At 45.3% G+C, this 18,328-nt stretch overlaps 1 protein-coding gene across 3 annotated transcripts in view; it reads left to right on the top strand.

Annotated features, from left to right (window-relative positions):
- The window catches only part of Sash1 (SAM and SH3 domain containing 1), a 224,507-nt gene that overhangs the window by 175,911 nt on the left and 30,268 nt on the right, over window positions 1-18,328 (top strand). For 2 of the 3 annotated variants that reach the window (XM_029482360.2, XM_021174241.3), the window contains exon 9: window positions 14,315-14,447. In XM_029482360.2, coding sequence (XP_029338220.1) covers window positions 14,315-14,447 — 133 coding nt within the window. Of the gene's footprint in view, window positions 1-8,323; window positions 8,916-14,314; window positions 14,448-18,328 lie in introns of those variants that run through there. The other variant, XM_021174240.3, reaches the window with a different exon arrangement.

The following is an 18,328-nucleotide window of genomic DNA, read 5'->3' as shown; positions in this document are numbered from 1 at the left end:
ATTCCAAGTGGTTTAAAGGTGGTGGTGGGGGCTGCTGAGGTGACTTCCTGTTGTTCATTTCCCCACTTCCTGGTCTTTACTCAGCACTGTCCCCTCCCATTCCCAGCCTTCTCCCTGGGACCAGGGCCAAAGTCTGAGGCATGTGTTTCACGAGTCCCTTAAGATCACCATGAAGAAATCAAGTTAGACAAGAAGGAGGTACTAGCCTCTGCAGACCTGGAAGCCAGCATTCACCCACTGTGGGTAGGAACAGGGCTGGGGAAGCGGAGATGTGAGTCAGGCATGAGGTCTGGATTCCACTACCCTGTCAGCTCTGCCTCTGGGGCAGAGCAGCCATCTTTGTGCTTCATTTTCTTCCCTAGCTCAGCCAACCCAGTGTGCCCCGTGAGTGTTAACGGCACAGAGCAATCAATCCTGATGGGTGTCGTCACCTTTAGTTACTCCGTGGGAAGATCACCCGTCCTTTCTGTCCACTGCCATCGTTGAAATGTTTGAGTCCTCCATCAAGTGCTATTTATGTCCATGCCACTGTGTGTGCATGTCAGTAGCTCAGTTGGGAAAACTTACCAATGCTTGCGGACTCGACTCTGCTCTTCTCAAACGCACACGCAGCTGACTGCCTGTAAGTGGATTCAGGCTAGGTGTGAGTGCAGCCCCACGTGTAAGGAAGGAGGAAGCAGGTAACTGCGTGGGGATGGTCTTCTAGGTGGGTGGATTTAGTATATGGTCTGGCTTTCTCGTAAGTGGAGGGAATCCTCATCCGAGGCCCAGGAATCATAACTGCAAGTTGGGTTCTCTGCAAACGAACCAGGCACACCTTTGTTTCCAATTGTTTGTGGGGACCTGCCTCAGTGTATCAAGGGCCACGTGAATACAAACAAATACTGACAGAGTGCCCAAGTATGACATATTCTGATGGTGTCTATTTCTAAAGAGATCATTTTAAACTTAAGATAGCCTTTTAATACACTTTGGTCTCTTGTTTCTTTTTTTATCAGGTTGAAATCTATAACATTAGAGATAAAGATAGCTTTTGACCTATACAAATGGAGCTTCATTTGTCCAGCCTAATATACAGCTACCAGATGAGATATGCCACATTAATTCCACTAGCTGGTTATATCCAAGTGCAGATAAAATCTAATATGGGTCAGGGTTTGGCATTTGGATTTGCAATAGCCCTTCCTCTCTCCGCTGGAGGGAGAGACTTCAGGGAGTTTGAAGATAAAGAGGATGGCCGTCATTGTCCAGTGTTATTGATTCGTCACATCTCTGCCCTTCATTAAGTCATTTGCTCCAGTGCCAAGCCTTGTTTATTGGGCCACAAGGCCTTCTTGTGGTTCATGAGCAGGATTCAGAGTCAGGATCCAAGAAGCTGGGTGCAGAGCCAGTTCATTGAAGGCACAGGCCGCCCATCGCTTGTTTATGGTGCGTTTGAACTTTGTCATCATAATTACCCATTATACCAAAACTCTCAGAACTACAGTCAGCAGCAGACAATGACACTCATTTGGAAAGCAAAAATAAATAAATAAAACCATGTGGGTCCTGGAGGTTGAACCCAGGGTTTTGAATGGGAAAGCAGTATTTAGCACAGCCAAATCCTAATTGTATAGAATAATAGCCACTGAAAATATTCCTCTGTCCTCTTCTGAGCTCCACTTCCCCTTCTCTGCGTCACACCACGCCCTCCGGGGTCCTGATGGTGTACTGTTAGTCATATAAAGCAAAGAGCATTGCATAATTGGTTCCGAAAACTATGTGATTCGTCTCCTGCCTGCCCTGTTGTCCATTTGATCCAGTGTGTAGATGAAGTAATGCCATCTTGGGCATTCCTCTAATCACCCATTGGGCAAACATTTATCAAGGCTGTGCCGTGGACCAGTTCTTTATTCCCAGTGAGTTTGTGGTTGGGATGATCCATCAGACAGATGGATTCCACGTGCCAGGCACAATGGAGGTCCATCCCCTCCCCCTGCCCCCTCCCCTCCCGCCACCTCCTTCCCAACCCTCAGAGGTTTTCCCAAGGATGGTGCCTGATACCAGATGGTTCTCCGGGTGAAAAAAGAGAAGTGGGTGTCAGGTAAGCGGGGTGGCAGGGTTCAAGGTGAAGAGCTGGAGGTTTTCAATCAGGCATAGTAGGAGAGAAATGACGTACATGGCATGGAGCTCTTTGTATTTTGACTTCTGGGGGTACACGGTGTTCTTGGTCCCCTCTTCCTAACGAGTTGATTCTGTAACTGGTTTTGGCTTTTTATTTATTTACGTCTGTTTCTTTAAAGTTGTATCATCTGTGCGTGCCATCTTTGAGGTATCATTTAATTAAATTAATGACTTAAAGTATTTAAAAAATTTTTTTTTAAATGTATGTGTTCAAATGCTTGTTTGTGCGAAAGTCTGTGCGCAGTGTGTGCCTGGTACTCAGGGAGGCCAGCAGAGGGCCTCAGAGCCCATGAAATTAGAAGTACAGATAGTTGTAAGCTGCTGCGTGGGTGCTGGGAACAAAACCTGAGTTCTCTTCAGGAGAAGTAAGTGCATTTACTCCAGCCCCTTAAACTAGTTCACACAGTGAAGCAACTGGAATTTCCATATGGCTCATGTGTGTGTGTGTGTGTGTGTGTGTGTGTGTGTGTGTGTGTGTGTGCTTGTGTGGTTGTGTGTGTGTGTGTGCATGTATTTTTTTCCCTAGTGAAGATATAAGATCAAAAACTTGCCTCCATTTTTCCAAAGTTCGTGTGCTCCCTTTTGCCATCCACTTTTCCCCCCTCTACTTGTCACATCTTGAATTTTAAGTAGCTATCATACATGTTTTCCCAACCTGATCGCACTGGGGTGACTCTAGTCACATTTTGTACTGGAGCTGATGTCAGGAATGTTATGTTTGTGTAACAGTAGCTCTCCCCTACCCCATCCCAATTCTTCCAAGATTCAGCTGAGGTCTCTCTTATGTAGTCCAGTTGTGTGGCCAATGCTGTCTCCGACTGGACAGCCCCATAAGTGACAGAATGCGGTCTCCATAGGCATCCTGGTACTGGACTCCTCCCCACCCCAGCTCTGTCACAGCTCACACCCGTTGGTTCATGCCAGCAGAGCCACCCTGTCTTTATTCAAGTCTACCATTCTAGTGAGTTCCAGAGGCTTAATATTGATTAGGCAGCTCTGTGATCAGCTGATCAGCTGTCACTCACCAATTCCCAGTTCCATGTCCACTGTTCCTGAGTCATGAAAAATCGAGTCAGGGACAGTTTGTTTTCAGAATTCAGAAGTCTCTGCTGTTTGCTAGTCTGGTTTGTTTGTTTTTAAGTTGGGGGGGGGGGACTTTGATGATTTGTCTCTTACCTTGGCCATGCAGTTTCTAAGTGTTAATGCACGAGCCTTTCTTTACTTGTTGATGGGGAAGTGTATTTTGCTGGGCTCTAACACTTTTTTGGCAGAGGAGGCTGATCATTTTTCTGATCTCTCTGAGAAGGCCATCCAATGGTTCAGTGTTCAGCAATCGTATCCTGATGGTTTTGCTAATTCGCTGATGACAAACAACCTCCTCAGAGCTAATGATCTTATCTATCTATCTATTTATCTATCTATCTATCTTTTTAAAGATAGGCATTCAGCCTGGATCCTTTAGCTTAGAACTTGCACCAAAGCTACTTCTTATTAATTCTATAGACAAAACCAAATAGATATACAGATTGTGACTTTAGGAATGGCATGGGCTCACCTGTGGGCCTGGTGGCATAGGTGGGTCTCTATACCCTCCTTCTGTGCTTACTAGATTCCTTGGGCTCTCTGTATTTCTGCATTGTCATGTGCCTAGACTAAGTTGTTAGACAACCCTGTCCTGAGAAGTCACTGTGCCTGAACCATGAGTCAGTAGCCTGAGATGCCAAAGCAATGTGACTTTGCAACACACCCAGTCTCTGAGGAGACTTAGCGCTTTGGGAATGAACACTGGACTTTCCAGTTCAAGTGTGATTGTCCCACTTGGCAGTGCTGTTCTGAGTCAGCCGTCTCCATTGGCATGGGGCTTCTTGAGAGCCTGGGGCTCTTGGGGATGTGCAGGACCAGGGGTCGGGAGAGTTTGCTAGAATCTGCAGGGTGTCTCATGTCATTGACGTTGTGTTGGGTACACCCCCCAGCCTCTCCCAAGGGAGGTCTGCTATTGTTGCTGGCTCCCTAGGTCCTTCTTGGTCCTTTCACTGTGACCTTCAGCTGCTTCAGATCAACAGCCGGTCCCCCTGACCCCTGAACGGTATGACAACATGCAGAAAAGTCACCCAAGGCTTTACCTGTGGAGAGGAAGTCAGCCGCCTTCCTCCATCCTTCCCACCCCCAGGGGAAGAAGGAAAAACATGGAGCTTGTAGCTTTGGAGTGGGTTGGCTTCTTGGGCTCAGAGTCACCCTAGGTTTGGTGGTAGGACTGTTGGGATCTGTTTTTTTCCCCTCCTCCTTTGGGAAAAAGAAGGTAGCACATTGTTTTGAGGGTGGTTAAAAGTAATTCCATGTTCTTGAGTTTAGGAAACAGAATAGAGCAAGTACACTGTAGAAGGTGACACATACTTGCGTTCCATTGGGCCGCCTATTAATTTTTAAAGTTTTTAAAATGAATTAAGTGCTGACAGTCCTTTTTCTCCGGGGGATAGTAATGTTACTTCAAATTCCCATATACTTTTTCCCCAAATAAAAGTCTCCTATAATTATCTTCTCTTCTTCCATTGCTTCCTCCTCCTTTTCCTCCTCCTCCTCTTCCCCTTTCCTCAAGCTTGGCGACAACTAGTTAATTTGGAAGCTGCCAAAGTGATTATTTCAGTGTGGCCCGGTACCTTTGGGAGGAGAATGGAATCTTATTTTTCCCCCATCTGCTGACAAAATTCTCCTAATTTCAGAGGGCAATGATGTCACTCTCTAATGAGTAAAATATTTCTTACTAAACAGATGGGTCTCCTTGCCTGACTTCTTTGTAATAGAGTAGGATGTCAGGCACAGTATGCTTCATGTCTTATGTAGCTGTTAAGATTTAAGTTGAACAGGATTGCTATGAACTCAGCGAGACTAATATTTTTCTCTTTGTAAACATAAAGATTACCATGATAACAGTGACCCAAAGGTCCCTGCCATGACCGGTCATGGCTCAGTCCTCAAGTGTTGGGAAAATTTTGAGTGTATCCAGGCAGAGCCAGAATGTAGCCCTAAGGTAGGGAGGGATCCTGAATACATCACTGCTTGGACCATGGAAGGAGACCGGACATGGTGGAGAGATGATGAAATCCAGCTCAGAGAAGGGGGAACGGAAGCTGCCATTGATTGGTGTCACATGCTCTTTATACAGTGACATCAGCTGAACTCTGCTTTATCCAACTAGATAGGCAAGCATCTGTGGTCAGAGTGGACAAGGAATTATGGTTTTGGGACCATCACAAGACTAACCTCTAGATCATGTATGAACATGGATGTGCCCTGAAACCCATAACTAGTGTTAACCAGCCACTAATACACATTTCAGTTTCCATAGCTGAGGTGCACGGACCCATGTGCAGATCTTTTCTCCATCCCAGGCTGAGGCCATCATACCTGATCTGTATTAACCATCATGCTTCAGGGCCTCCCACGAGCTTTTCCTCACTGTGCTTTCTGTCCTGTGACTTTGTAAGTTTAGAGGATGCTTCCTAGTCATGTTGATACTTCATGTTCTTCTGAGTGCCTTCAATCAGTGTGTTCACTCATTCGCTCACTCACTCATTCACTCATTCATTCATTCACTCATTCCAGTCAATAAATACCTATGTAGCATCAAGATAGATAGAAGTTTTATTTACCCAAGTAGAAAAAGAAATTGTGGCACTGGTAATGATGGGGAACATAGTTAAGACAGCACATTTCTTCAGAGCAAGTTGCAATGGGTGTCAAAAGCCTTGCAGATGTGCACATTTTAAAAAACCCTTCAATTCTAAAAGTTAATCATATGTTCAGAGAAAAAGACTGTGCTGGACATATTAATAAATTTTGTCACAGTATGCATCTAAATTGGTTTATGTTGGAGACATTCAAATGTCCAGCGACACGCACATTGCTTAAGTAAAGGATAACATACTTCTGTTGTGACAGAATGCTGTTAAATCACTAAGCTGTTGATGTACCCTATTGGAAGAGTATTTGTTGACATGGAAAAAATTTCCATGTATTCTTCTTTTAAAATTTAAGACGTATGCATGACTTAAGAAGTATCTAAAACAGTAATTCTCAACCTTCCTAATGTTGAGGCCCTTTATTTAATATAGTTCCTCACATTGTGGTGACCCCCAACCATAAAATTATTTTTCTTGCTAGTTCATAACTGTAATTTTGCTACTGTTATGAATCATAATGGAAATATCTGTGTTTTCCAATGGTGGTCTAAGGACCATTTGATCCCCAAAGTGGATGGCAACCCACAGGTTGAGAACTGTTGTTCTAAAGACAACCACAAGAGGCGCCAGAGGGAAGGAAAGCTTTTACTTCAACAAAGTAAAGCAAGAGTCAGGAATGGTTTTAGTACCCTTTGTGTCACTGGGATTATAGATCATTGTGTGTATGTGGCAGGGTGGGGGATTTGAGAGCTGTAAGTCAAAAACGCTACCAGTTTTTCTCAATATGAGGATCCGGGTCATTTCTTCCTGTGTGGTTTTGCATTTTGCAAAGTTTTAATTGCCATGTGAAATAGATAGAAAGTGTTACTCAAGTATAGCTCTCTGACCGTGACCGTGCTCCTTGCGGTGTTCAGCGAGGGACCAGATGATACAGTGATAAAGGTGGGTATGCCAAGTCTCTAATAAGTCAGTGGTTCTCAGCTTTCCTAATGCTGTGACTCTTCAAGGCAGTTCCTCATGTTGGGGTGACCCCAACCATAAAAGTATTGCATTGCTACTTCATAACTGTATTTTTGCTACTGTTAGGAATCGTAGTGTAAATATCTGGTACTCAGGAGATCTGCTATGTGACCTCTGGCAGGAGGGTCACAGCCCACAGGTTGAGAGCTGCTGCTCTGGATAAAGCTTGTCTAGGTGCTGTGCAGCCACATAAGCTAAGACAGTGAAAGGGACGGCTAGAAGGTCCCCCACTCCCCCATTGGTGGACAGAGGCGTTGTTAGATGAGTGCCTGGCAAACTCGGTGATGTGCGAGCACCCAAGAACCTGGGGCACTTGAGTTTCTCTGAGGAGGTAGAGGGTGAGAGGCAGACCCTCTGGGAGGCCCTTTCCAGAGAGCGTCTGAACAGTGTGGAGCAGAGCACACTCTTAACTGTGAGGAAGGGAAGGGCCACGCTGCTCCATGTTCCAAGGCAAGGCTTTGTGCGCACCCTGTCCTAAAACTTATCCGATAGTTCCTTAGCATTGACTTCAGGCATTCCAAATGTGAATGTGAGCCCATTTGCACACCTGCTGTGCTTAGCTAGGTTCATGTCCACTGTTAAAAAAGCTAGGCAGTACAGGGGAAGCTATGGCGAAGCTTGTGGCAGGAAAAAAAGAAAGTTTCAATTAAAAGTAGAAGAGAGGCTTCTGGGACAGCAGACTTGGAGGGGAGGGGCATGGAGTTAATGCTTTCTAGCCAAAGGAAAGGGGAGGGAAGGGAGGGAAGAGGAGCAGGTGAGGGACCCAGCAAATGGGGAAGACGGGCTGCCAGGCTGCCAACTAAATTGGAGACTCTGGGCAAAGCAGGAACTTCCCTTTGTGAGCTTTGGGTCTCAAATGTTACTCCCCCCCCATTTAAGTAAGCCCTAGACCTCCTCCCAAAAGACCTTCTGCTATTTTAAGGAGATAGAGATTGGCACTCATGGTGAGCTCTGGGCTGCCAGGTGTTTTATCTGTGTTGTGTATCTGTATCCGCCTCTAAAGACATGGATAAGGAAGACCCTCACGACGGAAGAGGCAGCTCACTGTGATTAAGGCAAACCGCACCGTGGGTTAACTCAGTGAGGTGAGCCACGGGAAGGGATCGCCGCACGTCATGGAGACTTCTTTCTTCCATTTTTTCAGCTCTGTGTTGTTTAGCCTATGTCCTGTTTCAGTAACAGCATGTGCCTGGTGCTCCCCTGGGACTCCCCAAGAATATTAAACAATCATCTTGTGACATAGTCCCCAGGCTCGCTGTTCCAGAATGCCCGAGAACACAGCTGCCCTGAAATGACGGTCGGAACAGTTTGGGAAGACAGTTTTAGAAGCCCCAGGAAAGGGGAAATCGCCTACATTTACTCTGGCTATTAAAATAGAAAGGGGTGTGGGGAAGAATGGGGAGAGAGAGAAAATGATAAATCAGGGGGAAAAACCAGAATCACAAGCTCCATGATAGTAATTTCAAAAATAGCCCTGGAAAGGTGTCCACTTTCAATCGTGACCGCTCCCCTCAGGGAGCGTTTGGAAGCCCATCTGCAGAAGCGATCTGTTTTAGAGTTCAGTCACTCGGAAGGGTTAGCCCTCTGTCCCGGATTCGCTCAGATTCTCGCGTTCTTTCTTTCTTTCTCTGGAATTCCATAGACAGTAATTAAGGAACTGAGGCCAGCAGGAGGTCAGGGAGCCTTCCTCAGTGAAAACAGGGATTGTTGGCCATGCACAGCACTCCCTTTTTTCCTTGTGGTGAATAGGAGATTTGCTTAGAGCTGATGACTTAGGCCTTTCTTACAAGTTATACAGTTAGCAAGCAGCCAGGGGATCGGGCAGCAGGCAGAGAGAGGCTAATTGAATCCAGTCAGTGTCCTGGTGCTCTTCGTCAGATGTTGGGCTGTGACTGGGAGAGCCTGCCTGATCATGTAACTACGGAGAACATGCTCGTGGGAGTGCCTGGTCCGACTCGGAGATTTCAGGGCTGATCAAGAGTGGGGTTTGCTCTTCGTGGGGAGGGGGAAGGGGCAAAAACTACCCCTTACGCCTGCTAAATGCCGAAGCCGGTAAGTTGATGAATGTTTTTGTTTGTTTGTTTGTTTGTTTGTTTTTGTGTGCAAGCAAAACTTTTCTGTTGCTCCAAGAAAAAGGCTTTCTGTTCACTTCTGCTTAGGAAGCAACTTTGTTGGCTTCTTCGGTTTCTCTAGCTCTGCATTTCTCCTCCTAGCTACTAAACCTTCCACCCCTGAGCATTGTCACCCAGCCCGGTCACCCAGCTGCCGTATGTAACTTTTGGAGAATACAAAACATGATTTTGAGACTATGAAAGAATGAGTAAGTGTGAGCTGGAGCTGCTCCGTGAGCTGTGCTGACTCTACTTAGAGCTAGACAGCATCCGGCATTGCTTCAAATAAATCTACAACTGACTGCCTTTCTTCTCATAACATTTACAATTTAATGTAATGACAGCGTGGCTGTAGAAGTTGAGGGGTGTGTGTGTGTGTGTGTGTGTGTGTGTGTGTGTGTCTTTTTTATGGACTAAGTTCAAACAAAACTGTTGTATGATCTTTCCCAAGCAAATATATTTGCAATTGAAAAATACTTCTCAGAAAGGCTTAAATATTGTATGATGTTGTCTCACTGGATGGAGGGGGAATAAAGTGACTGAGTCTGGCTGGGCGGTGGTGGCACACGCTTTTAATCCCAGCACTTGGGAGGCAGAGGCAGGCGGATTTCTGAGTTCGAGGCCAGCCTGGTCTACAAAGTGAGTTCCAGGACAGCCAGGGCTACACAGAGAAACCCTGTCTCGAAAAGAAAAAAGAAAAAAAAAGAAAGTAATATGACTGAGTGTGGCTGTTCTGATTGTTAACTGTGACAGTGTGTCCCGGAGTTGTTCTGATTGTTAACTGTGACAGTGTGTCCCGGAGTTGTTCTGATTGTTAACTGTGACAGTGTGTCTCGGAGTTGGAGCCGGGGGGGGGGGGGCAGACTGTAACTCTGTGCTCAAGATGGTCTCATGTGGTCCCCCAAGGATCTAACTGTTCCTTGAAAATGTAGACTACCATTTATTCTGCACATCCGAACTGTTTGTTATAAGGACCAGTGGAGGATCTGCTCGGGAGCAATGACAGGCTCAGGATAAGCCGTGTACGCCAGCACACAAATCTTATTTACAGATGTGATTAATTTTGTTCCTTTCTCCCGATCATATTGCGTGTAGTTGTGTTATAAAAAGTTCTCCACGCTGGCTCCATGGCTTTTCCCATTAGAACATCACAGATGTGTCAAAGGATGCACTTGTTCCAAGAGAAGCTGGGAAGAAAGGAGGCTCCACCCTCCTGTCCGTGCCAAATGGCCCCATAGACTCTCAGTCAGTGCCTAGCAGCCGAAGGACTTGCTATCTCTAAAGCAGCTATAGTTTTGTGCCTTGGCTTGGTCAATTTGTTATGGTTTAAAACTGTGGAGCCAGCTGTCTGCAAGCTGATGTAATGTTGCTATGGAAACCAGAAATGAAACACTTAAGCATTCACCACAGAATTACTACATATAGCATTAGCCAAAGTAATTAAAACTTGAGCCATATGGGTTTTCTGGTAGAAAGAAATCTGCAGCGGAAAGCTTGAAGTGAAATGTCTCTGTTTACAATACTGCAGAGGTATTTGCACGTCTTTCGGTGAGGTCACCCTTTTTTTTCTGGATGGTTTAGAATGGGGGCAGATAAAGCTGATGGAGTCGCCTTCTTATTTATAAGATGATCAAACTTAAGTAAGATGTAAACTCTGACTTAGAGCTGCAGGGGTACCAAGATGGAAAAAAGTTTGAATATGTGTGAGCATATGCTTCTATGCTTTTGTTTTGTTTTATGTGAATCTGTGTTGGTGATGAGCCTTTTTCTTAGAATCATTTATATATAAAGTAGAAATCCTTTATATTCTACAAACCCCCATTAAGTAAGAAGGTTAAAAAATACACTTATATAATATTTATTTTCTGTTTATCAATGCTATCCCAAAAATATTTAAATTTTAAAATTATATACACATGTTTTTAATGATTCTTAATTTAAGGGATTCTCAAACTCCCTTTTAGGATAGTCAATTTGAATAAAAGATGTGGCATATATATATGTTTACATGTATAATATACATATTATATATACATATATCATGCTATGCTACTTTCAGCATTTAGAAAATAACACATATTTATTTGAGTGAGAAATACACAGTGAAGAGTTTATTACTCAGTTTAGAAGATATGAAGTCATTTGTGTCTTTATCTGAAACCAGGAGAGAATTTCTTAAAAGCAAATATGTCAGGCTGGAGAGATGGCTCAGTGGTTAAGAGCACTAACTGCTCTTCCAGAGGTCCCGAGTTCAATTCCCAGCAACCACATGGTGGCTCACAACCATCTGTAATGGGATCCGATGCCCTCTTCTGGTGTGTCTGAAGACAGCAACAGTGTACTCACATACACAAAGTAAATAAATCTTTAAGAAAAAAATATCTTTTGAAAAAGGCAAATATGCCACAGGTCTTTTCTCTGGCACTCAAAAGGAATCCAGGAGTTGACCCTCCCTATCCATAAAAAGAGTCTCAAAGACTCCCTGTAGAACTCAAACATCTCCCAGACTGACTACAGAGGACTTCTAATTAAGAAGATGAACCACACAAGCATGCATTTCTTCCATGGCTTGCTGCCTGCCTAGGGTCCAAAGCGTGACAGTGCAGAGGAAGTCCTTCGTTGCTACGGCTTGTGGTTTGTCAGTGGCCGACACTGCCAGAGCCTCTACTGAGTTAGAACGAGACAAGTACCACCTATGTAAAGTTCCCAAGCTCCTGTTCCTCTGAAAGTGGGTAGACCACGTGAAACCCGTGACGGGACCCGCGCAGAGGGGAGGAAGCTTCTGCGAGGGAACGGATGTTGGCTTTCAGTCTCATGACCTGACGTGACCACTTCCGTTCCTTCCTGGAAAGCTCACAAAACTGCACCTTTTCTGTCTCTATGCCTTCTCTGTGTCTCTGTAGAAGATTTTTATGTTAGCCTTTCTCTATTCTATTCTGTTCTGTTCTTTGTATGCTCTTGTCCGCACCCTTTCCCCAATAACACAAGCCATTAGCAGCCACTACGAACAAACTCGCTGTGGAGCGTATTGACATGTCAGAGTTTGATCTAGCTTCCTAAGTGCATACAATTGATGCTTATTTCAACTTTGACTTGACTCTGGAACTTACATTGTCAAGGTTAGATACTTAGCCTGGGTTTGTTTTTCAGGGGGTAGGAGTGATACACAGAGACCTTGTGTAGTGTAAGGTTAGTTCTTTGGTTTGAATCGCTGATACCTGAACTGCAATGGGAAGACACAGCATTTTGAAGCATTTGCACGAATCCAATGCACGGTGACTTACTCAGGTGCTTATGACCCACAATGAGGGTAGCCAAGTTCTCATGCCTTTAGTTGGCCGCGCTGACCATTTTATTTCCGTACACATCAGCAATTCAACAAAGTAAAAACGAAATTTAAACCAGATGGTAACATTTTGTACTTGGAACAGCTAAACTTCTTCCTTTTTTTGTTTGTTTGTTTGTTTGTTTTTAATCTTGCACCTTTCAGCTTAGTGCACCAATACTAACTGTTCAACACAACTGTCTGTTTCCCGTACTGAGATGGGGGTGGGGTGTGGGGGGGGAGATGGTTCTTATTGCCTTCTAGTTTGTCAAGTACACAATAGGCAACATTTTTAATTTCTATTTTATTTTATGTGCATTAGTGTTATCTGCCTGTATGTGTGTGTAAGGATGCCAGATCCCGTGGAACTGGACTTACACACAGTTGCGAACTCCATATGGGAGCTGGGAATTGAACCCCGGTCCTCTGGAAGAGCAGCCAGTGCTATTTAATCACTGAGCCATCTCTCCACTTGAACAGTAGGCAGCTTTAACTGTGAATCTGCAGGCAGTGTTTTCCTAGGAATTTTAGAGATGTTGGACATAGATAGTGATTTACTTCACAGACAGGAAGACCAAAGACTATTCCAGTCTGATGGTTTGCTGAGGGGTTTATACTAATCAGTCGTCAGTGGGTAAATTGCTTGCACACGGGAAGGAAGTACAGTGGCTCTATGCTGTGATCTCCAGGGAAAATGGACCAAGTTTATCCCCAAGAGAGTACTGCCTTGCACTGGGAAAGCACCAGCATGCACCATTTCTAAGTCGTCCATATGGTCCCAACCCCTCTCCTTTTGTGCCTTTCTCTCATTTGCCTATTTGATTGCCTATAAAATTGAGATTAGGGAGGGCTTTTCTTGGGGAAAGGGGCCCTCATTGGTCTCCAAATCGAGATGCTGTTTGTTTTTGTCTTGTTGGGAAGGGGTGGTTGAGTCATCTCCCTCCCTGAGGATTGCTTGCAAATTGCTGCTGAGGACAAGAGAGGATACTGTTGTCAGGATGTGCAGGATTAGCTGGGCCGGGCGCGCTGAGGCTCGGGTACTCCCAAAAGGTCCAAGCAGCCCGGGCGCTGCAGCATGCGAAGCACTGCTACAGTGGGAAACTTCTTTTGCGTTTTCACAGTTTGAACTGATAGAGCAGAGGAAGCTGCATACTGAATGTTGGACTGGACTTGGAAACGAAGCCCTCGTTCTGTTCACAAGGAAAGGATTGTTTTTAGCCTGGGTCACTGCTATGGAGAGAGATTCCCCTCCCCTCCCCCCTGTAATGTTTGATACTTGAGGGAAAACAGCTGGGCCAGAGCACATTTGAATCTCCGCAAAATGGAATGGGATGCTGGGGAATATGGACCGTACTGCATGGCTGTAAAGGTCAGCTTTTTCCCTTGTCTCTTTGGAGAAATGCGGGGCTGTCCTCAACCTTGCCCTGAGAGCCCTCAGAAGGAGCTAGGGGAGGTGGAAGGGGTGGCTGGGATGTGGCAGGCCTTTCCAACAAATAGAAAAGGTTTTTCGGTTTTTGTTGTCATTGCTTCCCCCTTTCTGCTTGCTGGTTTTGATTTTTTTTTTTTTTTTGGTGGGGGAGGGGGCACTGGAAAAAGTCAACAAAATTTTTGGTTTGGAGAAGTGGTTGATGACCATGCTCAAGCAAGTCCCAGTGGGCCAGACAGGAGAGGCTGGTCCAAACCACAGCAGTGTAACTGGAATTACAGGGGCAGCTTGGGGAGAAAGCTCTGCTGGACTCGGGGAGTGGGCCGATGGGGCGGACACCCCCACGGTAGTCAAGGCCAAAGATGTGTACTTTGCCCCTGGGTTTGAGTCTCAGCTATATTAGGCCATCTCAGGGTATGTGTGGCTTCTATAAACCTTGGGGGGTAGATTTGCTGATGCCCCACGTTGATGTCTCGAGTTTGGCGGTGGGGCTGCGGATGTTTGGCCTTGGCTGCGAGGCCAGCTATGCCAGCTGGGAGGGCACAGCTCTGGAGCAATTAACTGATTAACTGTTCTGTTTCTTTGCCAGTCAAGAGAGCAGTCGGATGATGACACAGAGGATTCGGTGAAGTTTAAGAGGTTGCACAAGCTGGTAAACTCTACTCGAAGAGTCAGAAAGAAACTCATTAGGGTGGAAGAAATGAAAAAGCCCAGCACAGAAGGTAAAAAAAAAAGAAAAAAGAAAAAAAAAAGGTGTGGGGTGGGGGCAAACTTCACCCTGGTTCTTCAGAAAGAAATCACTTAGGGTCAGATATTCAGTAGAAACAGAATATGATTTTCAAGTAGGAAATGAATTGAGTTCTGGCGGAGGCCAACAGTTGTCTGTGTGCCAGAGGGTGATGCTCAGAGTGTTATGGAATGAAGGATCCTGGTGTCAAGTATTTTGGGCACTCAGTAATTCAAATGTGACAGAGCTGGGAAATGGCTCGGATCTGAGGATAAAGTCTGAAGGTGGGGCACTGCTTTAATTATGAGCTTGTGTTGCTATACATAAACCCTCTAAGTTCTCAGCATGAACCTTTCTTCCGACGAGGACTGGTGTCTGTAATGCAATGGGTCTGGTGCAGATCTGATTCACAGTGCATCAATCTTGCAGAGCCACCTGACAGACAAGGCACTTAATATCCCTTCAAAGCCCCGGGTCTGCTTGGTTCTTCCCGCAAACAATCTCAATTCTCTATTCAAAAGGGGGGCTTTAAGGACCTTCAGTTCTAAGGGGATCCCTAAGAGCTGCCTGGGAAAGTGAAGCCGTAATGTCAGGGGCATTAACTGGGGATTATAGAACAAATAGTAACCTTTGAATTATAATTATGAAGGTTTAATTTGTGACCTTACTCATTTTTATTTATAATATGTATAAGCAATATAAAATTCTACCCCCAAAAAAGATCAAATAAAAACTTAAAATTCTGGAGTGTGGTGGCAGACACCTACAAGGTTTATAATCCCAGTAATCCTGAGCTTGAGAGGGGAGCACTGTGTGCTACATAGTGACACTATAGTGACACTCTGTTGCCACTCAGCATAGCAGTAAGATTGATAGACACTGTCTCAACCCTACCCAGCTGTATGATTCTCTTGTTTATAAAATGATAGTGGGTATGTAGGAAAAATACTGGACAACTTTAATAAGAAAAGCACTGCTTGTTAGAAAATATTATGTCTGTGTTATAAGGAATTTCAAAAACTTTAACACATGGGTTTTTAGAATTATTATCATAAAGGCCTTTTTGATCCTTGTGAATAAAACCAAAACTTCCTTTTATTTTTAAAGATAAGGGTTTCTTGCCATTATTGATGCTTTCTAATTAATTCAGTTTGTTGCTGTACAGTGATTTAATTCTTTAAGATAAAGCTGAAGATGCTGGTAGCTGTAAAAGAATGGAGGGTGGGAAGAAGAAAAGGGGGGTTGGCTAGAGAAATAAGCTTGGTGGGTAACTTCATAAATGTGGGCCTCCCTTTAACGTGGGAGCTGCGTTTGAGCATCCCTTGGTCTAGTAATTCTGTTTACAGTTGACTGTCACTTTCTGCTGGCCAGCATTTCTACTGTACAGAACCCACACATACAGAACAGCAGGTCTTACCGAAACGTGAGCATGGGGAGGGAGGTTGTACTTTTGTTGAGAACTACACAGAATCACCAGTGCCCAACCCTGAGTATGTGTTGGGGAGCAAACCAAAATCCAGTGTCAGCTGTGACAATCAGAACAACGGGCTTGCCCACCAGTGACATTAAATGACTGCCACAGTACTGAGCCGGCAGAACTTGTCCTGTAGTAGCCTTTATGCATACATCTTGATATATCCAAATTTGCAGAGTATATTAATTCAAGCTATGTTGAGGGGGTAGGTAATGGCAAAACACCAGAAGAGGCAATTGAAGGATAAAAGCAGTCACCTAAGATAACTTCCAGGTGGGTTTCTAAATGAGTTCATCTGAGTGGGGACTGGGCCTTACAGTTGGGTTTGAACTCAAGTTGAAAGGCTTACTCTAATGTATGATGAGCTAGGAAGCTGGGGAGAACCATTCACTCTGTGTGCATGTGAGTGTCTGTGAGCACATGCTTGCCTGTGTGTGTGTGTGTGTGTGTGTGTGTGTTCGTGTGTGTGCGCATCCATGAGTGAGTGTGTGTGTATGAGTGTGTGTGTCTGCCTCCAGCCTCCACGTGACCAAGCTCCAACTGGAGGAAGAACAGGGAGGTGGGACAGGTTCCTTGGGTTGTGAGATGTTTGCCTTCTTCCCCAGTGTCCTTGGGCTTACAGAGATTTGATCAAGTCACTGATTGCCTGCACGCACCACTTGTAAGGCAAATCATGATCCTTTTTGGAGATGCGCTCTGCGTGCTTCGAGTTTCTCCCCCACACTTGAGAATCGATGACCCCTTTTACTATGCCATCTCTGGAATCCCCACCGGAGGCAGGCACTTACTCATTGCACCAGGAAGGAGACAGAGATAAAGAAGCCAGGGAAGTTCCTCAAGGTCGCTCAGCCGGCCAGCCAGACTTCCTCAGGGTGTCCTGCCTGCTCTGGACAGCCTACCTACCACTCAGGAGATCTGATGGCTTTAGAATTCTTTATCTGGTCTTCCTCTCCTGTGTTGACTTTCCAAGTATATCCTGACATGACAGCCCTAGATGATATTAAACATGGGCAATGTCTGTGCCTGTCATCGGCCCCTTCTGTGTGTACAGCCACATTTCCACAGCGCACCAGCACTTCTAAGCCAATACAGGATCATCAGCTTCTATGTGGTGCCTTTTAGCACTAGAAGAAGCTTCAAGTGTCTCTTTTTTATTAACTTAACACCCACTGTAATTGTATTGGGGCATTAGCTAAAGATCAGTAGGTGTTGTGACAGAGACGGCTCGGAGCGAGAACCAGACGCCCAAGGTCCTGGAGCTATGACTGAAGACCAGAATTTGTACAAAGCTGTATCCTCGCATGAAGTGGTCTCATGTCCTCACTTCTCCTTGGGTATTGTGATCTCAGCTTAGACAAAAAGGCCCTTGTGAAGCAGGTTACATAGTGTACAGGGATTGGGGGTGGGGTGGGGCTCCCCTGGCTCACCACACCTGCAGAGCCAAGCTGTTCCTTTTGATCAGAAGAGGGCAGGAGAAGAGTACTGTATTGATGGAGCCCAGGTTGGGGCTGGGCTTCTGGGCTGCCTCTCAGACATGGACTGTGAAGCTCACACTGCATGGGGCCAGCTCACAAAGGCTGACACAGCCCCTTTGGAGGCATTTCCTATTCCCCTCAAAGTTCCTTTCCAGGGTAAGGCTGCACATGTCAGGAACATGTGTGTCCCAGCTAGCGCCTGACGGCTGTCCCCAAAACACTCCAGAAGATGTTCAGACCACTGATGAGTGACAGCTACTTAGAGAGGTGGGCAAAGCCCACCAGCATCCTTGGAGCCTTTCGGGATTGTGTTGCTTAGACTTTTCATGAATCTATTCCACCTGACGAACTTAACATAGCCGTATTCATTCACTGCTTGGGTACCTCTGCCACTAGGCTGGGCCTCCAGTCTTAATCCAGTTGCTTCCTTCTGGAAGCAGGGAATAATCTTTAGAAGTTTCTATATTTACTTGGGAAACACTGCTGTCGGTCTCCATACTTGTTAGGGACCTGAAGGAGAAAGCAGGAAGGAGCTCTCACATTTGAGTACTGTCCGTGGTCTGGCTAAATCCTGTCCGACCCTGGACCTTGCTTTAAACTGTCCCAAAAGATACTCAGACAGTTCTTTTGTGAACGTGGGACTAGGTGTCATTTTGATTTCTCCTTCCTTCCTTCCTCACCACTCATTTCTGCACATGAATGTGGAGTCGGTCTTAAGTAGGATTTCATGCTACAATTCTTTCATAACTAATAGCCATCAATTAGAAAAGGTAGCCATTTTTAGAATCTTCTAGAAATGGGAGCCATTTTATCACCTTCCCCTCTCCCTTTCTCCCTGATACTTAACCATCCATTGTTACCTTTATCCCCACTTATGTACAGTGCTGACCTTCTGTCCCAGAGAGGTTTGTATTTTTCCCTACGCCC

This window comes from Mus caroli, unplaced genomic scaffold, assembly GCF_978045245.1.
Source record: "Mus caroli unplaced genomic scaffold, Mus_caroli_1 scaffold_9, whole genome shotgun sequence".
Taxonomy (NCBI): Eukaryota; Metazoa; Chordata; class Mammalia; order Rodentia; family Muridae; genus Mus; species Mus caroli.
The sequence above is the reverse complement of the archived record's forward strand: the minus strand, read 5'-3'. Positions and strand labels throughout refer to the sequence as shown.